The sequence below is a fragment of the Nestor notabilis genome, unplaced genomic scaffold (genome assembly GCF_000696875.1).
Source record: "Nestor notabilis isolate BGI_N333 unplaced genomic scaffold, ASM69687v1 scaffold29050, whole genome shotgun sequence".
NCBI lineage: Eukaryota > Metazoa > Chordata > Aves > Psittaciformes > Psittacidae > Nestor > Nestor notabilis.
Window position 1 is genome coordinate 17,984 of NW_009910172.1, and position 15,063 is coordinate 33,046.

The window sequence follows — 15,063 nt, forward strand, 5'->3', positions numbered from 1 at the left end:
GGAGAGCTGACTTTTGAAATGCTGAATTCAAATTAATTTATTCTATTTTTCCTCACATTTCCTCAGAAAACTTTATTTTGCAGGTGACATAATTTTGTTTTATTCCTTAAGACTTCTTTTAAGTTGTCTTGCTTTTTATTATAGGAGATGATAGATAGGATAGTGTAGTGGGACTATTGTTAACCAATTAGGATGAAGGAATGGACAAAATTAAGCTATTGATATTGTTAGGAATACATTCTGGAGATCTCTAGTATAGGAGTTATCTCCTAGGAGCTTCTTGGTCCTTCTTGCAGATAGGAAGTTTCAAATGGTTGACTGGGCATACGTGGTTGCGGTCTGCACCTCCTTTTATACTGCAGAATTTGACTCTGCGTGGATCCCTGTGGAGGACCACTCATTTTAGAGTTAGAACACAGAAGGGTCTTAAAAAAAGAGTGTACACAATATCCTTGCATTTGGACTGTGCATTAACTTTGAATGTTTATATGGGATAACCTTCTGCATATTTTGTAGCCATGATAAATTTGCACTTGCAGTCTGTGAACTCTGCATATTTTACTGTAGGAGGAACTATAAGAAAAAACTCAAAAATTGAACCTCTGTGGAACGTCTGTATAAGGCCAAGTCTCATAGAGTCTGCTGAAACACAGAACAAATTAAGCAGTCACCATATGGTAGTTTAGAAGTTAATAAGAACTGAAGGTTGGTGAAGTTTTTCACATAGGTAAAAGAAAAAGATGGTTAGTAAATACTGGATTCATGACTCATGAATCAAAACCACTATCGTTTTCTTCCTTATAAAATTAGGGAAGCATAAGAAGTATCTACTGTTCCCGTCAAGAATTTATAAATATTTCCTGCTCATGTAGAATATGATAGCTGGACTATGTGATTATTGCTTTAAACAGAATTATAACAGTTCTCTGGGAAAATATTGGTCCGTGTTGGCTTTTTCTCCTTCAGAATGCATACAAACAAGATTATAACAGCTGGTTCAAGGGTATTGGATGGAGTCCTCTTGGTTCTCTGGATCTTGAAAAAGCTAAAAAAGCCGGGGAGGCATTAAATGAAAAGAAATACCGTCAGCACCCAGACACCATCAAATTTACAAGTATACCAGATTCAATGCCAATGGTTTTAGCTCAGCACAACACCAAGCAACTGAGTGATGTAAGGAATTCTTCATTATTAATGCAATGTAGTGATTTTCATTTTTATCATATTTATGATTTCTGTGTTACTGTTTGACATTCCACCAAAAAAAAAGAAGAAGTTACATTTTAAAACCTGTAAAAATAGTAAATTTGCCATTTGTTGGTAAGAATTACGCATTGTTGCATTGTCTCTATTTGTTAACGCTAATATTACCCACTTTCCAAGAAGTATTTGTTTATTTTTCCTTGCAGGTAACATATAAACAAGAGGGTGAAAAACTAAAACACAAATACACCCTGGATCCTGATGTTCCTCAGTTTATTCAAGCCAGGGTCAATGCCTACAATCTGAGTGATGTAAGCATATAACCAATAGTCTGGTCAATAATATATTGATTTGTAATTTACTTAGTAGAAGAAATAACTTGTTTGTGCTATGATATTGAATATAGAAATGCACAAGCTCTGAATTCAGCTAAACTTTTACTTCTAAAAGACAATGAGTTTTGTGCTTGTAAAGCAAATTTTTAAACTGTCTGAGCATTCATGAACAAAAACACGTTTCAATGCTTTATTGCCAAAATACTTGGATAGACTGAATGAGAAAATTGCTCAGATTCCTGTAGGTTTGGAGACTTATGTCGTCTACTTTTATATGAAGTGCACCACAGAGGCAAGCAGTACAAGTTCTCTGTATGTTGCTTCCTCCTGCTGGGCTTTCAAAGGAAATTAACTCATCCAGTGACAAGATAATAATGCCTTTTTCTGCTGTTTCTGCCTCCTTTACATCACTTCCATCCATCCAACACCACAAGGATCTCCACTAGTAGGATCACATTTATTCCCTTCATGATATTAAGTGTTTTGGTGGCATTATCAGGCCCCCAGGAACTAGGTAAAATCTCCTTTAATAGCCTTGAAATACTGATAGTCTGTCCAGATGCTAACTGCTAACAAAAACCAGACAGACTGCTTTCTTCAGTTGGTCAAGATCACAAGGCCTAATTTTGAAGCTAACGGGAAAAAATTTCTGAAGTTTCAGTCAAATGAGAAAGGGGTTTGCTTAAGCAAGGGCAAAAATGCCTTGCAATATTGTTGTTCTGCATTAAAATTGCAAAAAATGCTTACAGAGTTAGCGATTTGTCTACATGTGTTAAACTGATTGTCTTGAAGGACTCTCCTATCTTTGTAGTCAATTTATTCATAAGAATATAGGTGTGGTTTCTGTAAGGTCAACATTTTTCCTTGCAATTGCACGGAATAAACTGAGTATTTTGATTCCCATAACTATAATAAAAATATGGGCTTAAACAACTGTGTTAAAATTGTTACTCATACCTTTGTGAACTCATACCTTTTCCCCTATAAGGCTAACTACAAAGCAGACTGGAAAAAGACCATAGCCAAAGGATATGACCTTAAACCAGATGCAATTCCTATCATTGCCGCTAAGGCTTCGCGGAATATTGCAAGTGATGTAAGTATAGTTTACGTGAAGTGGAATACATATATCTACTGTGTTCCAGCCTTCACTAACATAGTGTGCTACAGAGTGTATGCTGTGTATTTATAATGGTATAGAGACAGTTAACCCTGAGAACTGGAATTCTTATGATACTTTAAATAAGAAGTAAATTCAGATGTTTACATAAATGTCTGAAAAAACCTGTTGCTTTGGAAATGCATCATAATGTGTGTGAGCGCTGGTGAGCTGGGGCTAGTTGTTTTATGTGCTTCATGTATTCACCAGCATATTTGGATGTTCCTTTGTTATAACTTACCTGTGCTGTATTCTTAATTGCTGGAGACCTGTACTTCTACTTGACTGGCATTCATGAGTGGTACAGACATATGGCTGTGTTCAGGCAGCTACATTATTTGACAATAGTAAACTTTGTGTACTGTCTGGCACAAGCTATGAAAGGGGATTTGGAACACAGAAATAAATTCACTAACTCTAGGAAATGGCTAAAACAACTTCCACTGTCCACTAAAAAATTACCTCCCTCCAATAGCTGAATATTGGGATATCTAATTGTCTGATAGTCTTGGGCTTTTCAATAATATATTATTATGCTAGGCTTTTAATGAAAAGCTGAATATTCCTGGGAGTTAGAAGTTTATGGCAGTAAAATCTAATGTGGCAGAGGCAATGGTGAGGGAGGGCATGTAACTGCATATCCAGGTTTAGATCTATACCAGCGGTCAAAACAAGCAGAGAAATCTAGAAATCCTGTTCTACTTTTTGCCCTAAAAATGTTTATTAAGAATGAATGGCAGTTGTTAAAATACTGAGTGTCACAATATTAAAAATATCAAAAGTGTACTTTGTCTTTCCAAAGTGGGTAAAGGCTTTCTTTTCTTTTGTCTCTAGTACAAGTACAAGGAATCATATGAGAAAGGTAAAGGCAAACAGGTTGGATACCGTAGCCTTCAGGATGATCCTAAACTTGTCCATTACATGAATGTGGCCAAAATGCAATCAGATCGTGAATACAAGAAGGATTATGAAGTCACCAAGACCAAATATCATACTCCCTTGGATATGTTCAGCGTGACAGCTGCCAAGAAAGCCCAGGAAGCAATTACGAATACTGGCTATAAGCAGCCAATTCACAATTATACACTCTTGCCTGATTCTGTGAATCTGGAGCTATCAAGAAATGTGATGCAGCTTCAGAGTGACGTATGTAATGATTAATCATCTCATTTTTTTCCTTCTCATAATGACTGTGTTATACTGTTAACATTTTAAGGATAAAAAATTAACTATATTGGATTAACAGTAGATCGAGGTATAAACATTGGGTCTGGAACCCTATATTTTCCAAAAATTATCAAAATTATGTGTAGCTGATAAATTCTAGGGATTACCTAGCAAGTAACAACTTCCTTTGTATCTCTACATATTTGGCTAATTCTCAGCAAATGAACACATTTTTCTAACTCATGTTTTTTTGTAGTTGGATTTGAATGTGTTGTTACTGTGATTATTATTTGTATTGTCAGATTGTTAGACTGTTACGTAGAGTCTAAATTCTCACTATATTTTATTCAAGTTTACAAAAAATATACATTATGTACATTTGTATTATATCTAGGGATTTGAGATTATTTTATTTTGTTCACTTTTCTTTCCTGCCTTTATCCTCCCAGAGATGCATACGCCACTCATGATAAGGACCCCTAAAAAAGCTTTGTAGTTTCCATTAAGTTCTGTGACTTGTTTTCCCGTTTTGTTTTTTTTTTTTCTTCCGGTAGTGTAACTTCAGGCTCTGCTTGTTTATCAAGAAATATTTAGTTTAATCTGCTTTATTTAACAGTCAAGTTCCCTCAAACGTTAATAATCTGATTGAAAGTGTTCTTGAGATTATAAGTATTGTTTGGAGAGGATCATGTGCATGTTCCCATTGGCCAACAGATAGAGGAGTTGACCTTTAGGCACTGTTCTTTTCGAACACAGAAATTTGCATCTCAAGTTTTTTTCTTCCCCATTGTATTTTTACTTGACCTTACTGTGCTGGCTAAGCTTGCTTGGCTGTCTCAGATGTTTGCAAGGAGAGAAGCGTGATACTTGAGGACAAATTTTGCCCTGTATACACATGCTATGAAAGTATGTAGTTTTACTCTCAGACCCTGATATTTTCCTTGTTAATCCTAACTCTGCAGTTCAGGAACAGGTTTTATTGTTGCAGTATTTTCGTACCTTTATCTGTTCTGAAGTCCAACTAAATAGGAACGGTGTCTAGTCAAGATTGTGCAGAACAAGGCCATTAAGAGAAGTTGTTGAAACAATTTCCCTAAATTAATTCTACTGCAAAATGAGTCACCAACAAACAAGAGTGTCAGTTAAGAAAAATATTATATTTTTGACAGAATTTTATATTTAACACTCAAAATTTGTATTAAGGTTTGTGCATTTGGTTTGTAGTTAGAGTTATACATGTTGGTTTAGTGAAAAGAATTTCTTTATCCCTAACACATTCATAGCTGTTAACGTTATGCTAAGAATATGGAAAACAGTAGCAGTTATAACAGGCTTGTCTAAATTTTCCTTAAAAAATGAATAACCATGAGAAGTTTTAAGGCCTTGCCTGTTTTTATTTATATAGGCATTCTAATTTTCCTATTCACAGTCTTACTGTGGTCTTCCTTGTCTATTTTTTAAAAGAATGTGTATAAAGCAGACTTTAATAACTGGTTGAGAGGAGTTGGCTGGGTACCAATTCAGTCACTGGATGTAGAAAAGGCCAAAAAAGCTACAGAGATTCTCAGTGAGAAGAAGTACCGCCAGCACCCAGACAAGCTGAAGTACTCTATTACAATGGATGCAATGGAGCAAGTGCTAGCTAAGCAAAATGCCAAGACCATGAATAAGGTGAGAATTTGTGCAGATGATCGTGAGTCAGAGTTTGGGTCGTTGTCTTGCAAAATTGTGGAGCAGGTGCATTCCCATAGAAGTCACTAGAATTCAACAAGTACAATAATTTGCTTCATTAAGATGGACACTAAGAGATGCTGGAAGCCTCAGATTGTTCATAATCAAGGGGTTTAATTTTCTGTTTAAAAAGATTAATGATTTCTCTTTTGTGTATGTGAGTAAAAATGTCTTCTCCAGATTTATAGTGTTTTGGTAACCTTCGCTCTTTTTCCGCAGGAAGTAATATTCCTATAATCAGTGAGCTGAAAAAACCCTGAAATTCTGTTAGTTATGTACAAATTGCCTTGAAAAGAGGAGTTCTTTAAATTTGTGCCTCATTGTCTGGGGCACCACTGATCCCACATTCCATGTTTGCCGTGGAAAGAGGGTGTGTGGAAAAAAAAGTTTATGCTTTGCATTAAAGCAGGAGAAAATCCAGACTGAAATATTCCTTTTAAGTATTTACTAGTTATCAAAACATACTTTGCATATTTCCCAAATTCAGTACTAACAGAAGAGGAGAAATATAATATTGCCACTCAGCAGTTGTATTTGTGAAGATTATTTATAGTGCTTATGACACTTTAAAATGTTTTTTATTGCAAATGAGCAAAACAAAAGCAAGCTCTTATTTTATGAGTGCAATGCTTTTTCAGTGCTAAAAATTACTTTTTAATTGCAGAGGCTCTACACTGATAAGTGGAACAAAGAGAAGACCAGCATTCATGTTATGCCAGATACTCCAGAAATTCTGCAGTCTAGAGTGAACCAGATCACAATGAGTAATGTGAGTTACCATGCTCACATGGGGCATTCAGTGTCTGTTGCAAAAATTTGTGTCATTTTACGTCTTTTTTAAGTTAAGATGGAGGGTGCTTCAGTAGTTCTGCCTTCATAATAGAGAACATGTTCTCTTTTATGTTTTAAATTAGAAACTTTACAAAGCTGGATGGGAGGAAGACAAGAAGAAAGGTTACGACTTGCAGCCAGACGCCATTCCAATAAAAGCAGCCAAAGCCTCTGGAGACATTGCAAGTGATGTAAGTTTGATTGTGTGATAGTACTCAGAGTAGCTACAAAGACAGTAAGAGAGTGTTTTCAAGGTGTTCTGTTATGCATAAATAAGCTTTTTCAAGCATCTTAAGTTGTTTATGTTTCAATTGTATGCTCAATGGTATAAGCCTTTGCAGTATTTGCTCTCCAGTGGAAAAATATTGAATTGTGCTTTTTTTGCTCTTTGTTCAGCAAGCTGCTGAGCTTCATGTGCCTGTGCCATGAGCTGTTTTGTAAGACTATGTTGAAATGACTAAATCTGAGATGTCATGATGAAAAACCCCCAGATACTTTCTGTTTTCAGGGATATGATTGAGCTTAATAGAACATATTTTTGATTTTTTTTTTTTTGCTGTTCTTTGTCTTTCCTGCTGTCAGTATAAATATAAACTAGCCTATGAAAAAGCAAAAGGAAAGCATATTGGATTCCGCAGCCTTGAAGACGACCCCAAGTTGGTGCACTTCATGCAGGTGGCTAAGATGCAGTCTGATCGTGAATACAAAAAAGACTATGAGAAAGCAAAGACTAATTTCCATACTCCAGTTGACATGTTCAGTGTTGTGTCAGCCAAAAAGGCACAGGAAGTAGCTACAAATGTAAACTACAAAAACTTGATTCACACCTACAGTGTTCTGCCTGATGCTATGAGTCTTGAATTAGCCAAAACCATGATGCAGATACAAAGTGATGTAAGTGAGAGATTCTTCACCCTTTGCATTGTGAATATGATGATGCATGGTTTATGAAAGCATATTGTAAGATAAATAATACTGTTTTCCTAGTGCAATTAGTTCAGTTATATACTAAAATGTAGCAATGTAACAAGACCTTCAGCAGTGATAGTCATTCTATTTTTCTAAGACTGAAATATTAAATTACACCTATTGCTAAGGAATTTGGGCTCAGAAATAAATAATTTTATGTATAAAGTGAAATGGATATTTACTGTTTACATATCCCATCAGATCTCCAGGAGCAATATTTGTGTGCATGCCAAGGCAGGAAAAGGTTCACTTTTCGTTAACAGTTTTGTATTGCACTTCCAAAAAGATGTCTTTTTAGAAGAAGAGGAAACCAGCTAAATAGCCATAGTCTCAGATTTTCTGGGATTTTTAACCTCTAGAGAGGAGGGCCTTTTTTTCTTAGTAGGGTAGTTCAAGATGATTTCCTTCTAGAGGGCTTGAGTATGTAATTTCATGCAAGCAATCTATATACATCATAAGAAGGATCTGCACATTGTATAAAAGGCAGAGTAGTAAAATACAGACACCACTAACAAATGTGTTTCTAAGTAAACCTTGAATGCATCTTGATACTGTGCTTTTTTTTAGAGTAAGTGCATTCAAAATCTAACATTCATTAAACACAGAAATAAGTGTTATGATTTACAAACTTTTCCCTAAATCTGATTGTTTTCTTTTCTTTCTGCCTTCAGAATCAATACAGAGCAGAATATGATGAAAGTATGAAGGGTGTTGGATGGGTACCACTGGGCTCCCTGGAAGCTGAAAAGAATAAGAAAGCAATGGAAATCGTTAGTGAAAAGAAGTATCGCCAGCATCCAGACAAGCTGAAATATTCTGTTCCTATGGATTCCATGAGCATGGTCTTAGCTTTAAATAATGCTAAAATCATGGATGAGGTAAGAAAGTGTTAGTCAAAATTTATTTAAGTTTGCAGAAGTAAGAAACAAACTATACTTGATGTAGTAGTCAATCTTACTATGTGCATAGCTTTGGAAATTGTTGATTTTGGCAGCTAATGAATATGCTTGACTGTAATTGCATTTCATCTTAACAGACCTTTGATATACCTGAAAGCAAATCATGACCCTAATATTTCTAAGAAATACGTATAAAAACAGAGCAGGATGTGTGTGTTGCATTTTATTGATGAAGTTTGCTCAAGATAACTGATTTTAACCTTTTAGCAGTTTAAATCCAGGGGCTTAAAATACTGGAGTGATCCCTTTCAGAAACAGGCTTTAAACTTTTAAATTTGCAGTCCATTTCATCTGATGCCTGTTACATTAATACGAAATTACTCATGATATGAATACTGTTATAATGAGATATTTATTTTCTAGTTCTCCTGCTGAACTGATGTAATCTGCTGGTGTTCCTTAGAAATATCTAGGCTTCAGGTGCATTGTAGTTACAGAGACCATCAGAATCTTACTTTTACTTTCCTTAGCTCTGTTTCCTCTAAGAAAAGCTTTATTGCCTCTCTCAACTAATATTTACTTTCCAGGAGATAAACTAATAATCTTCCACATGTAACACTTTTTTTTTTCTCATATCTTCTGGCTTGGCTTTTAGCTGTGGGTTGACTCTGGTAGGCAGCTAAGCACCACACAGCCACTTGCTCACTTCCTCCCCTACAGTGGGATGGGGAAGAGGAAAGGCAAAGTAAAAGCATGAAAGCCTTGTGGGTCAAGATAATAAATGTTTAATAAGCAAAGGAAAAGTGGAAGAAGAGAGAAAACAAAACAAGTGATGCAAAAGCAGTTGCTTGCCACCTCCCACAGGAAAGCTGATGTCCAGCTAGTTTGCAAGCAAAGCCCTCTCTGCCTCCTTTTTATTTGCTGAGCATGACATTATGTGGCATGGCATACCTCTTTGGTTAGCTGGGTTCATCTACCTGGTTATGTCCCTTCCCAACCTCTTGCACATCCCCAGTGTATTCACTGTGGGGGCACAGAGAAACAGTGAAGGCCTTGATACTGTGCACATGCTGGTCAGCAACAGCTGAAACATTGGTGTGTTACCAGCATTATTTTAGTCACAAATCTAAAACAAAGCATGGTTAGAGCTGCAGTGAAGATGATTAACTCCATCCCAGCCAGACCCAGTATGTTTTTGAAATCTATCTTTTTTTGCCTTTCAGTGATTCACACTGCTTTTAAGTGCTAAAATAAAAAGACAAATGCTCCTACTATGTTAGTGGTTACATCATTGTAAAGGAAGTTTGCATTTCAAATAGGAAATATTCTTTTAAACTATTTCATGTCATTTTTTTGCTATGCTGATTTTTTATTTTTTTTTAATCCTTCCAGCACAAGTACAAACAGGCATGGGAAGAAGACAAAAAGAAAGTTCACATCACACCAGATATTCCACAGATTGCTTTGGCAAAAGTTAATGCATTTAATCTAAGTGATGTGAGTACTGTTCTTTATTTTTTCAATTATTTTTTAATTAGGAATAAGTGAGAAGACAGCATACGAAATTATCCCTCGTTCTCACTTTGCTAACCTGTAGTCATTTCACAAAAAGCTATTAATTTTCCTTTTCCTGCTTTCTTTCCCAAAAATTAAATACTGAAATTTAAACCATAGTATTTATAGTTAGATTATGAAGTGTTTATGTAGGTTATTAAAATGTAATAGTTACTGACAAAATAGTCAGTAATAGTAGAGTTTGAGTACTTTCCTTGTTTGTTACTGTATTTATTATATTATTTCCCTATGTGCAGTGTTCTGTACAGGATACAAAATTCTTGCAAATTGAACCTATTCTTTCAGTAATGGATGGGATTAGAGAGTTTTTCAGTAGCCAGTTGTTAAGCCTGTCTATGCTAAATATTGTTTGTAATTTTGCACATCTTCAGTGTGCATAGAAATAGACATATTTATCTCGTTTTTTTAAAAGTGGCATACTTACAGGTGTAACGTGTCACCAATTTCTGCACATGTGGAAAACGAATGCAATTGCTTGCTCTTTTATTATAGGGTATTGTTACTGATTATAATGCAGCCCAGCTGCGCTGATGTATGAATACTAGGACTGGAGTTAATTTTGAGTAGGTATTCATCTCTCTGTGTTCCTTGAGTGCCTTAACTGTTCAAGGAGTGTTAAATATAGGAATAGTCTGTGATTCACATTATTGTATGAAATTAATAGTTTTGTTTAAGTGGCTGTGGTGTGTTCTGTCATATTAAAGGATGTTTCTTTTCTTTCTTTTCACAGAAAATGTACAGACTTTCATTTGAAGAATCTAGGAAGAAAGGGTATGACCTCAGAGCTGATGCTATCCCTATTAAAGCTGCCAAAGCTTCTAGGGATATTGCTAGTGATGTAAGTTCTTGAAAGAAAACACAATCCATTTCAGATGTTGTAAAGCATTCATTTCTTGGCACAGTTCAATTTTGTATGCCAAATATACGAAATCTCTTCATTCTTTTGCTTGTAAATAATTCTGAAATATACAATATATATTCTAATACATTTTCTAGAAAGGTTAAAGAAAAATGTCTTCATTAGAAAGGTAAGGAAATATATGAGGGACTTTGAGGAAAAAAAGAATAGGGCAATTTATTCCTCAGTGTGATGGTTCTTGGATAGTTGATAAATGTACGTCTTGTATTTGTAGTTTAAACAGAAGGATCAGAGATTGTTCTAAGAAATATTCGAAAAGAACTGATACGGACTAAAATTATTTTTACTGCTGTGGTACAACTATCTTTATTCCTTTGGTGAAAGTCTCATTACATTTCTCGGTGCAGAGCATATAAGTTTCTGGAGTCAGGACCATTCTGAATTCTGTTGTGTATCCGTGATGAGACACTTGCTGTGTCAGGGACAAATCCAGCCTGAGAGGAACGTGAAGACGTTTTATTTAGCCCACCACTTTTTTTTTTTTTTTTTTTTTTTACAACAAAGCCACCACCTCTATCTGCTTTGTGATGTTTTCTTAATTATGTAAAAACTAATCTAAGTTTTAGGGATTTCTCCTTACACAATAGATATTGCGATTTAAACAAATGAAGTAGAATTAAAGTCTCTGTCTCTATTCTCTTTACAGTACAAATACAAATTAGGTTATGAACAAGACAAGGGAAAACTTGTAGGCTTCCGCAGTCTTCAGGATGATCCCAAACTTGTCCATTATATGCAAGTGGCTAAGATGCAGTCTGATCGTGAGTACAAGAAAGGTTATGAGGCGAGCAAGACACATTACCATACGCCTTCTGATACGCTCAGCATTGTAGCAGCTAAGGAGGCACAAGATCGCATAACCAATACTAAATACAAACGACTGATTCACCAATATATGCTGCTACCAGATGCAATGAGTTTAGAACTGTACAGAAACATGAATCAGATACAAAGCGACGTAAGTTTCTCTTGTCTTTCTGTCATTCACAGCTGTGACCTTTTTTTCCTGCTTTTTCATTATGGCTGTGTTTTGGAAACAACAGACTATTTTATATGAGCCATTTGTATATTGTAAACTTTCCTTTTGTATTGTTTGGCAGAATGAGTACAAGCAGGAATATAATGAGTGTTTCAAGGGTATTGGTTGGAGTCCTGCTGGCTCTCTGGATGTGGAGAAATCTAAGAAAGCCATGGAAATTGCAAGTGATCAGAAATACCGCCAGCATCCCAGCATATTCCGCTTTACAAAACAGAACGATTCCATGGACATGGTCCTTGCAAAACAGAATGCAAATATAATGAACAAAGTGAGTGTTTAAGGGGAAAATTAGGCAGACATTCACAGCTAATCCATTTCAGGCAACAGTTGTCTCTGTCACCACCTTTACGTAGGTAGCAGTGTTTCCTGGGAAAAAACAACTGTCACAGGTTCCCCGCCCCCTTTTTTTTTCCCCTCACTCTTAGTGAAATATTCAGTTACTGATAGATAACATTGGTTAAATAAATTTTTCTCATTGCTAGCTCTCCAACCTCTATTCTTCTCATACTTGTATAGAAGTTACTGGCCCTGAAAATCTTGATAGTTGGGCTTGATTAGAAGCAAGGCTGGATCCTAATTCAGCTGATCCTGGATTGGATCATTATATAGTAAGATAAATCTAAGTCATCACTGCATTCTTTTTACCCATCCACATCCAAAGTGCACAAATGGAAAGGTGAAAACTGCAAAAGAGCCATGCTTTGTCATTTATATTAACATATCTGATGTTATTTTTTTCAATAGCATGCTTATACTCAAGCTTGGGAGAAGGATAAAGTTCAGGTTCATGTGATGCCAGATACACCAGATATTCTACAGGCAAAACAGAACAAGGCGAACTACAGCCAGGTAGAGTTTTTTAATACTTCCTATTACATTTTAAATTAATACCTACTTTATTAAAATTTAAGGGTGCCTCGCATTTCAAAATAAGTAATTAATTTGTAAGTTAGAAAAAATGGAATGGGTGATTTAGGACAGAGGCAAGAATTTTTACATGAGTAATGTTTTCAGAGTAGCAACAATACCATTTTCAGGCTAGCAAAGTAGCAGCCTAAATTGCATTTTAGTGTATGGAAAAGATAAGTCCTAATTTTGAAATCTGGATGTGAATGATCCATACCCTATGCTTGCCATAGAAATCAAATACATTAACAATTTCTTACTAAAAAATTACAGTTTTATTGTGTATATGTTTAACATGTGGGAAAAGAAATACATCACTGATTCTAACTTCTCTGTCAGCTTTCAAATACAAGAAAGTGACAATTGCGCTAGTATAAAATACTTAGGTTTTGCTTTGCAGGATTGCCTGGAGGCAAAATTTTGACTTGCAAGTGCTGGTACTTAAAAACAACCATGCACAAACTGATTTGACTATTAAATGGCTATGTTACAGCCTTATTAATAACAATTTTGTTAAGCCAACTGAAAAGTTTTCAGTAATCCCAGATGTATATATTTCAAATTCCCCATATATGTTTCAGATCTTCAGGATAAGCCATAGTAGGAAGCTGCTGCAGTAAAGAAAAACTATTTAGTTACTAGCCTAAGACTTGGAATACCTGCATTCCTTGCTTATTCTCAGTTTCCATTCTGCAGTCTGAGAGGTGATCAGAATTTGGTATTATGGCTCATTAACAGATCTAAATAGAAGGTGACGTACGTATTACTAAGACTTTTAAATTAATACTGGTTTAAATTTTAGAAACTCTACAAGCTTGGCTGGGAGGAGATGATAAAGAAAGGCTATGACCTGACACCTGAAGCCATTTCGGTGAAAACTGCCAAAGCTTCAAGGGACATTGCAAGTGACGTAAGCAATATTTCTAATTTAATATGACAGACACTTTATCTAGTTGCTATAACCTACAGAGTCGCGCTAGACTGAGGTACACCTTTTTGCTAAGGTGTGGCCTAGAGTGAAAAGCAAAATTGCTGGCAAAACTCTTTCCTGATCTGTTCTTGTCAGTGAAGAAAATTTAAGAAGGGTTGCTCTGACATCTTGACAATTCCAAAGATTGTGGTCCACCCATGGAGTGGCTAGTCATACCAAGTTAATAGTTGTCTGCTCTTCTGGGTGTCACATTTTGAGAGCAGCAGCAAATTTAGTCCAGTTAGCTGATCTCAGTGCCTATCCTGAGAAATTCTCTTTAAAACTCTGAAATAGATGTGGTGACACACATATTGCTGTTACCATAACTTCGTATGAATAAAAATCATGCATTTATGGAAGAGGTTTTATTAATCATTACGAAATATTTCCACTGCTTAAGCGTCTGCAATTTTCATTGCTAATTATTGTATTCATCAAAATATTTCAGTGTGTCAGCCTTTGGGAGTTCTGAACAGTATGTCTGTATGAACTGGATGACACAGGGGACCATTCTTGTACCCATGCACTCTTCACTTCCAGGGACTGTCTTCCTTCCCAGGGAAAGTGTTCACTGACACCAAATGATGCACATTAATCAAGGGGCTACTAAAAATTTTCATGAGAAGCCATAACAAGTTGCTCAATTCTTTGCTAATGAGAAACATTTAACTGAGAGAATATATTCCTGTTTTGTTTATATATTTTACCATTGTTTCTCACAGTAATTTCAATAATGCAATCTTTTTCATTTTAGTACAAGTACAAGGAAGGTTACCGCAAGCAGCAGGGACATCACATTGGATTCCGGAGCTTACAGGATGATCCTAAGATGCTGTGGTCTATGCAAGTTGCTAAGATGCAGAGTGAGAGGGAGTACAAGAAAGATTTTGAAAAGTGGAAGACAAAGTTTAATATGCCCGTGGATATGTTGGGCTTCCTTCTGGCTAAGAAATGTCAGGAGTTGGTTAGTGATGTAGACTACAAACGGGTGCTACACCGCTGGACTTGTTTGCCAGACCAGATTGATGTCGAACAGGCAAAGAGGGTCTACGAACTACAGAGTGATGTAAGATTCCTCGAATTGAATTAATTTATTTTTTATAAGATACATACTACTTATTGAAAAATGTCTTTAATAACTGTTTTGTGATGCACATAGAGATGAGACTGAAGCTAAAATACCAGTTTCACCACATTCCACGTCTTCCACAGTGCCAACCACCCTGCCACAGGGACCCCTTGCACTAGACCAGATTGCTCAAAGCCCCGTTCAACCTGGCCCTGAATGCTCCCAGGCACAGGGCATCCACAGGTTCTCCTGGTAACCCATGCCAGAGCCTCACCACCCTCACAGGGAAGA

At 36.0% G+C, this 15,063-nt stretch overlaps 1 protein-coding gene across 1 annotated transcript in view; it reads left to right on the forward strand.

Annotated features, from left to right (window-relative positions):
- The window catches only part of LOC104413697 (nebulin-like), a gene marked incomplete at its 3' end in the record, with an annotated part of 31,908 nt that extends 17,139 nt beyond the window's left edge, over positions 1-14,769 (forward strand). The window contains exons 21-36 of the mRNA XM_010024768.1: positions 967-1,173; positions 1,410-1,514; positions 2,527-2,634; positions 3,532-3,843; positions 5,329-5,535; positions 6,260-6,364; positions 6,510-6,617; positions 7,009-7,320; positions 8,067-8,273; positions 9,687-9,791; positions 10,600-10,707; positions 11,435-11,746; positions 11,889-12,095; positions 12,572-12,676; positions 13,536-13,643; positions 14,458-14,769. Coding sequence (XP_010023070.1) covers positions 967-1,173; positions 1,410-1,514; positions 2,527-2,634; positions 3,532-3,843; positions 5,329-5,535; positions 6,260-6,364; positions 6,510-6,617; positions 7,009-7,320; positions 8,067-8,273; positions 9,687-9,791; positions 10,600-10,707; positions 11,435-11,746; positions 11,889-12,095; positions 12,572-12,676; positions 13,536-13,643; positions 14,458-14,769 — 2,928 coding nt within the window. The remainder of the gene's footprint in view (positions 1-966; positions 1,174-1,409; positions 1,515-2,526; positions 2,635-3,531; positions 3,844-5,328; positions 5,536-6,259; positions 6,365-6,509; positions 6,618-7,008; positions 7,321-8,066; positions 8,274-9,686; positions 9,792-10,599; positions 10,708-11,434; positions 11,747-11,888; positions 12,096-12,571; positions 12,677-13,535; positions 13,644-14,457) is intronic.
- Between the last annotated feature and the right edge of the window lie 294 nt (positions 14,770-15,063).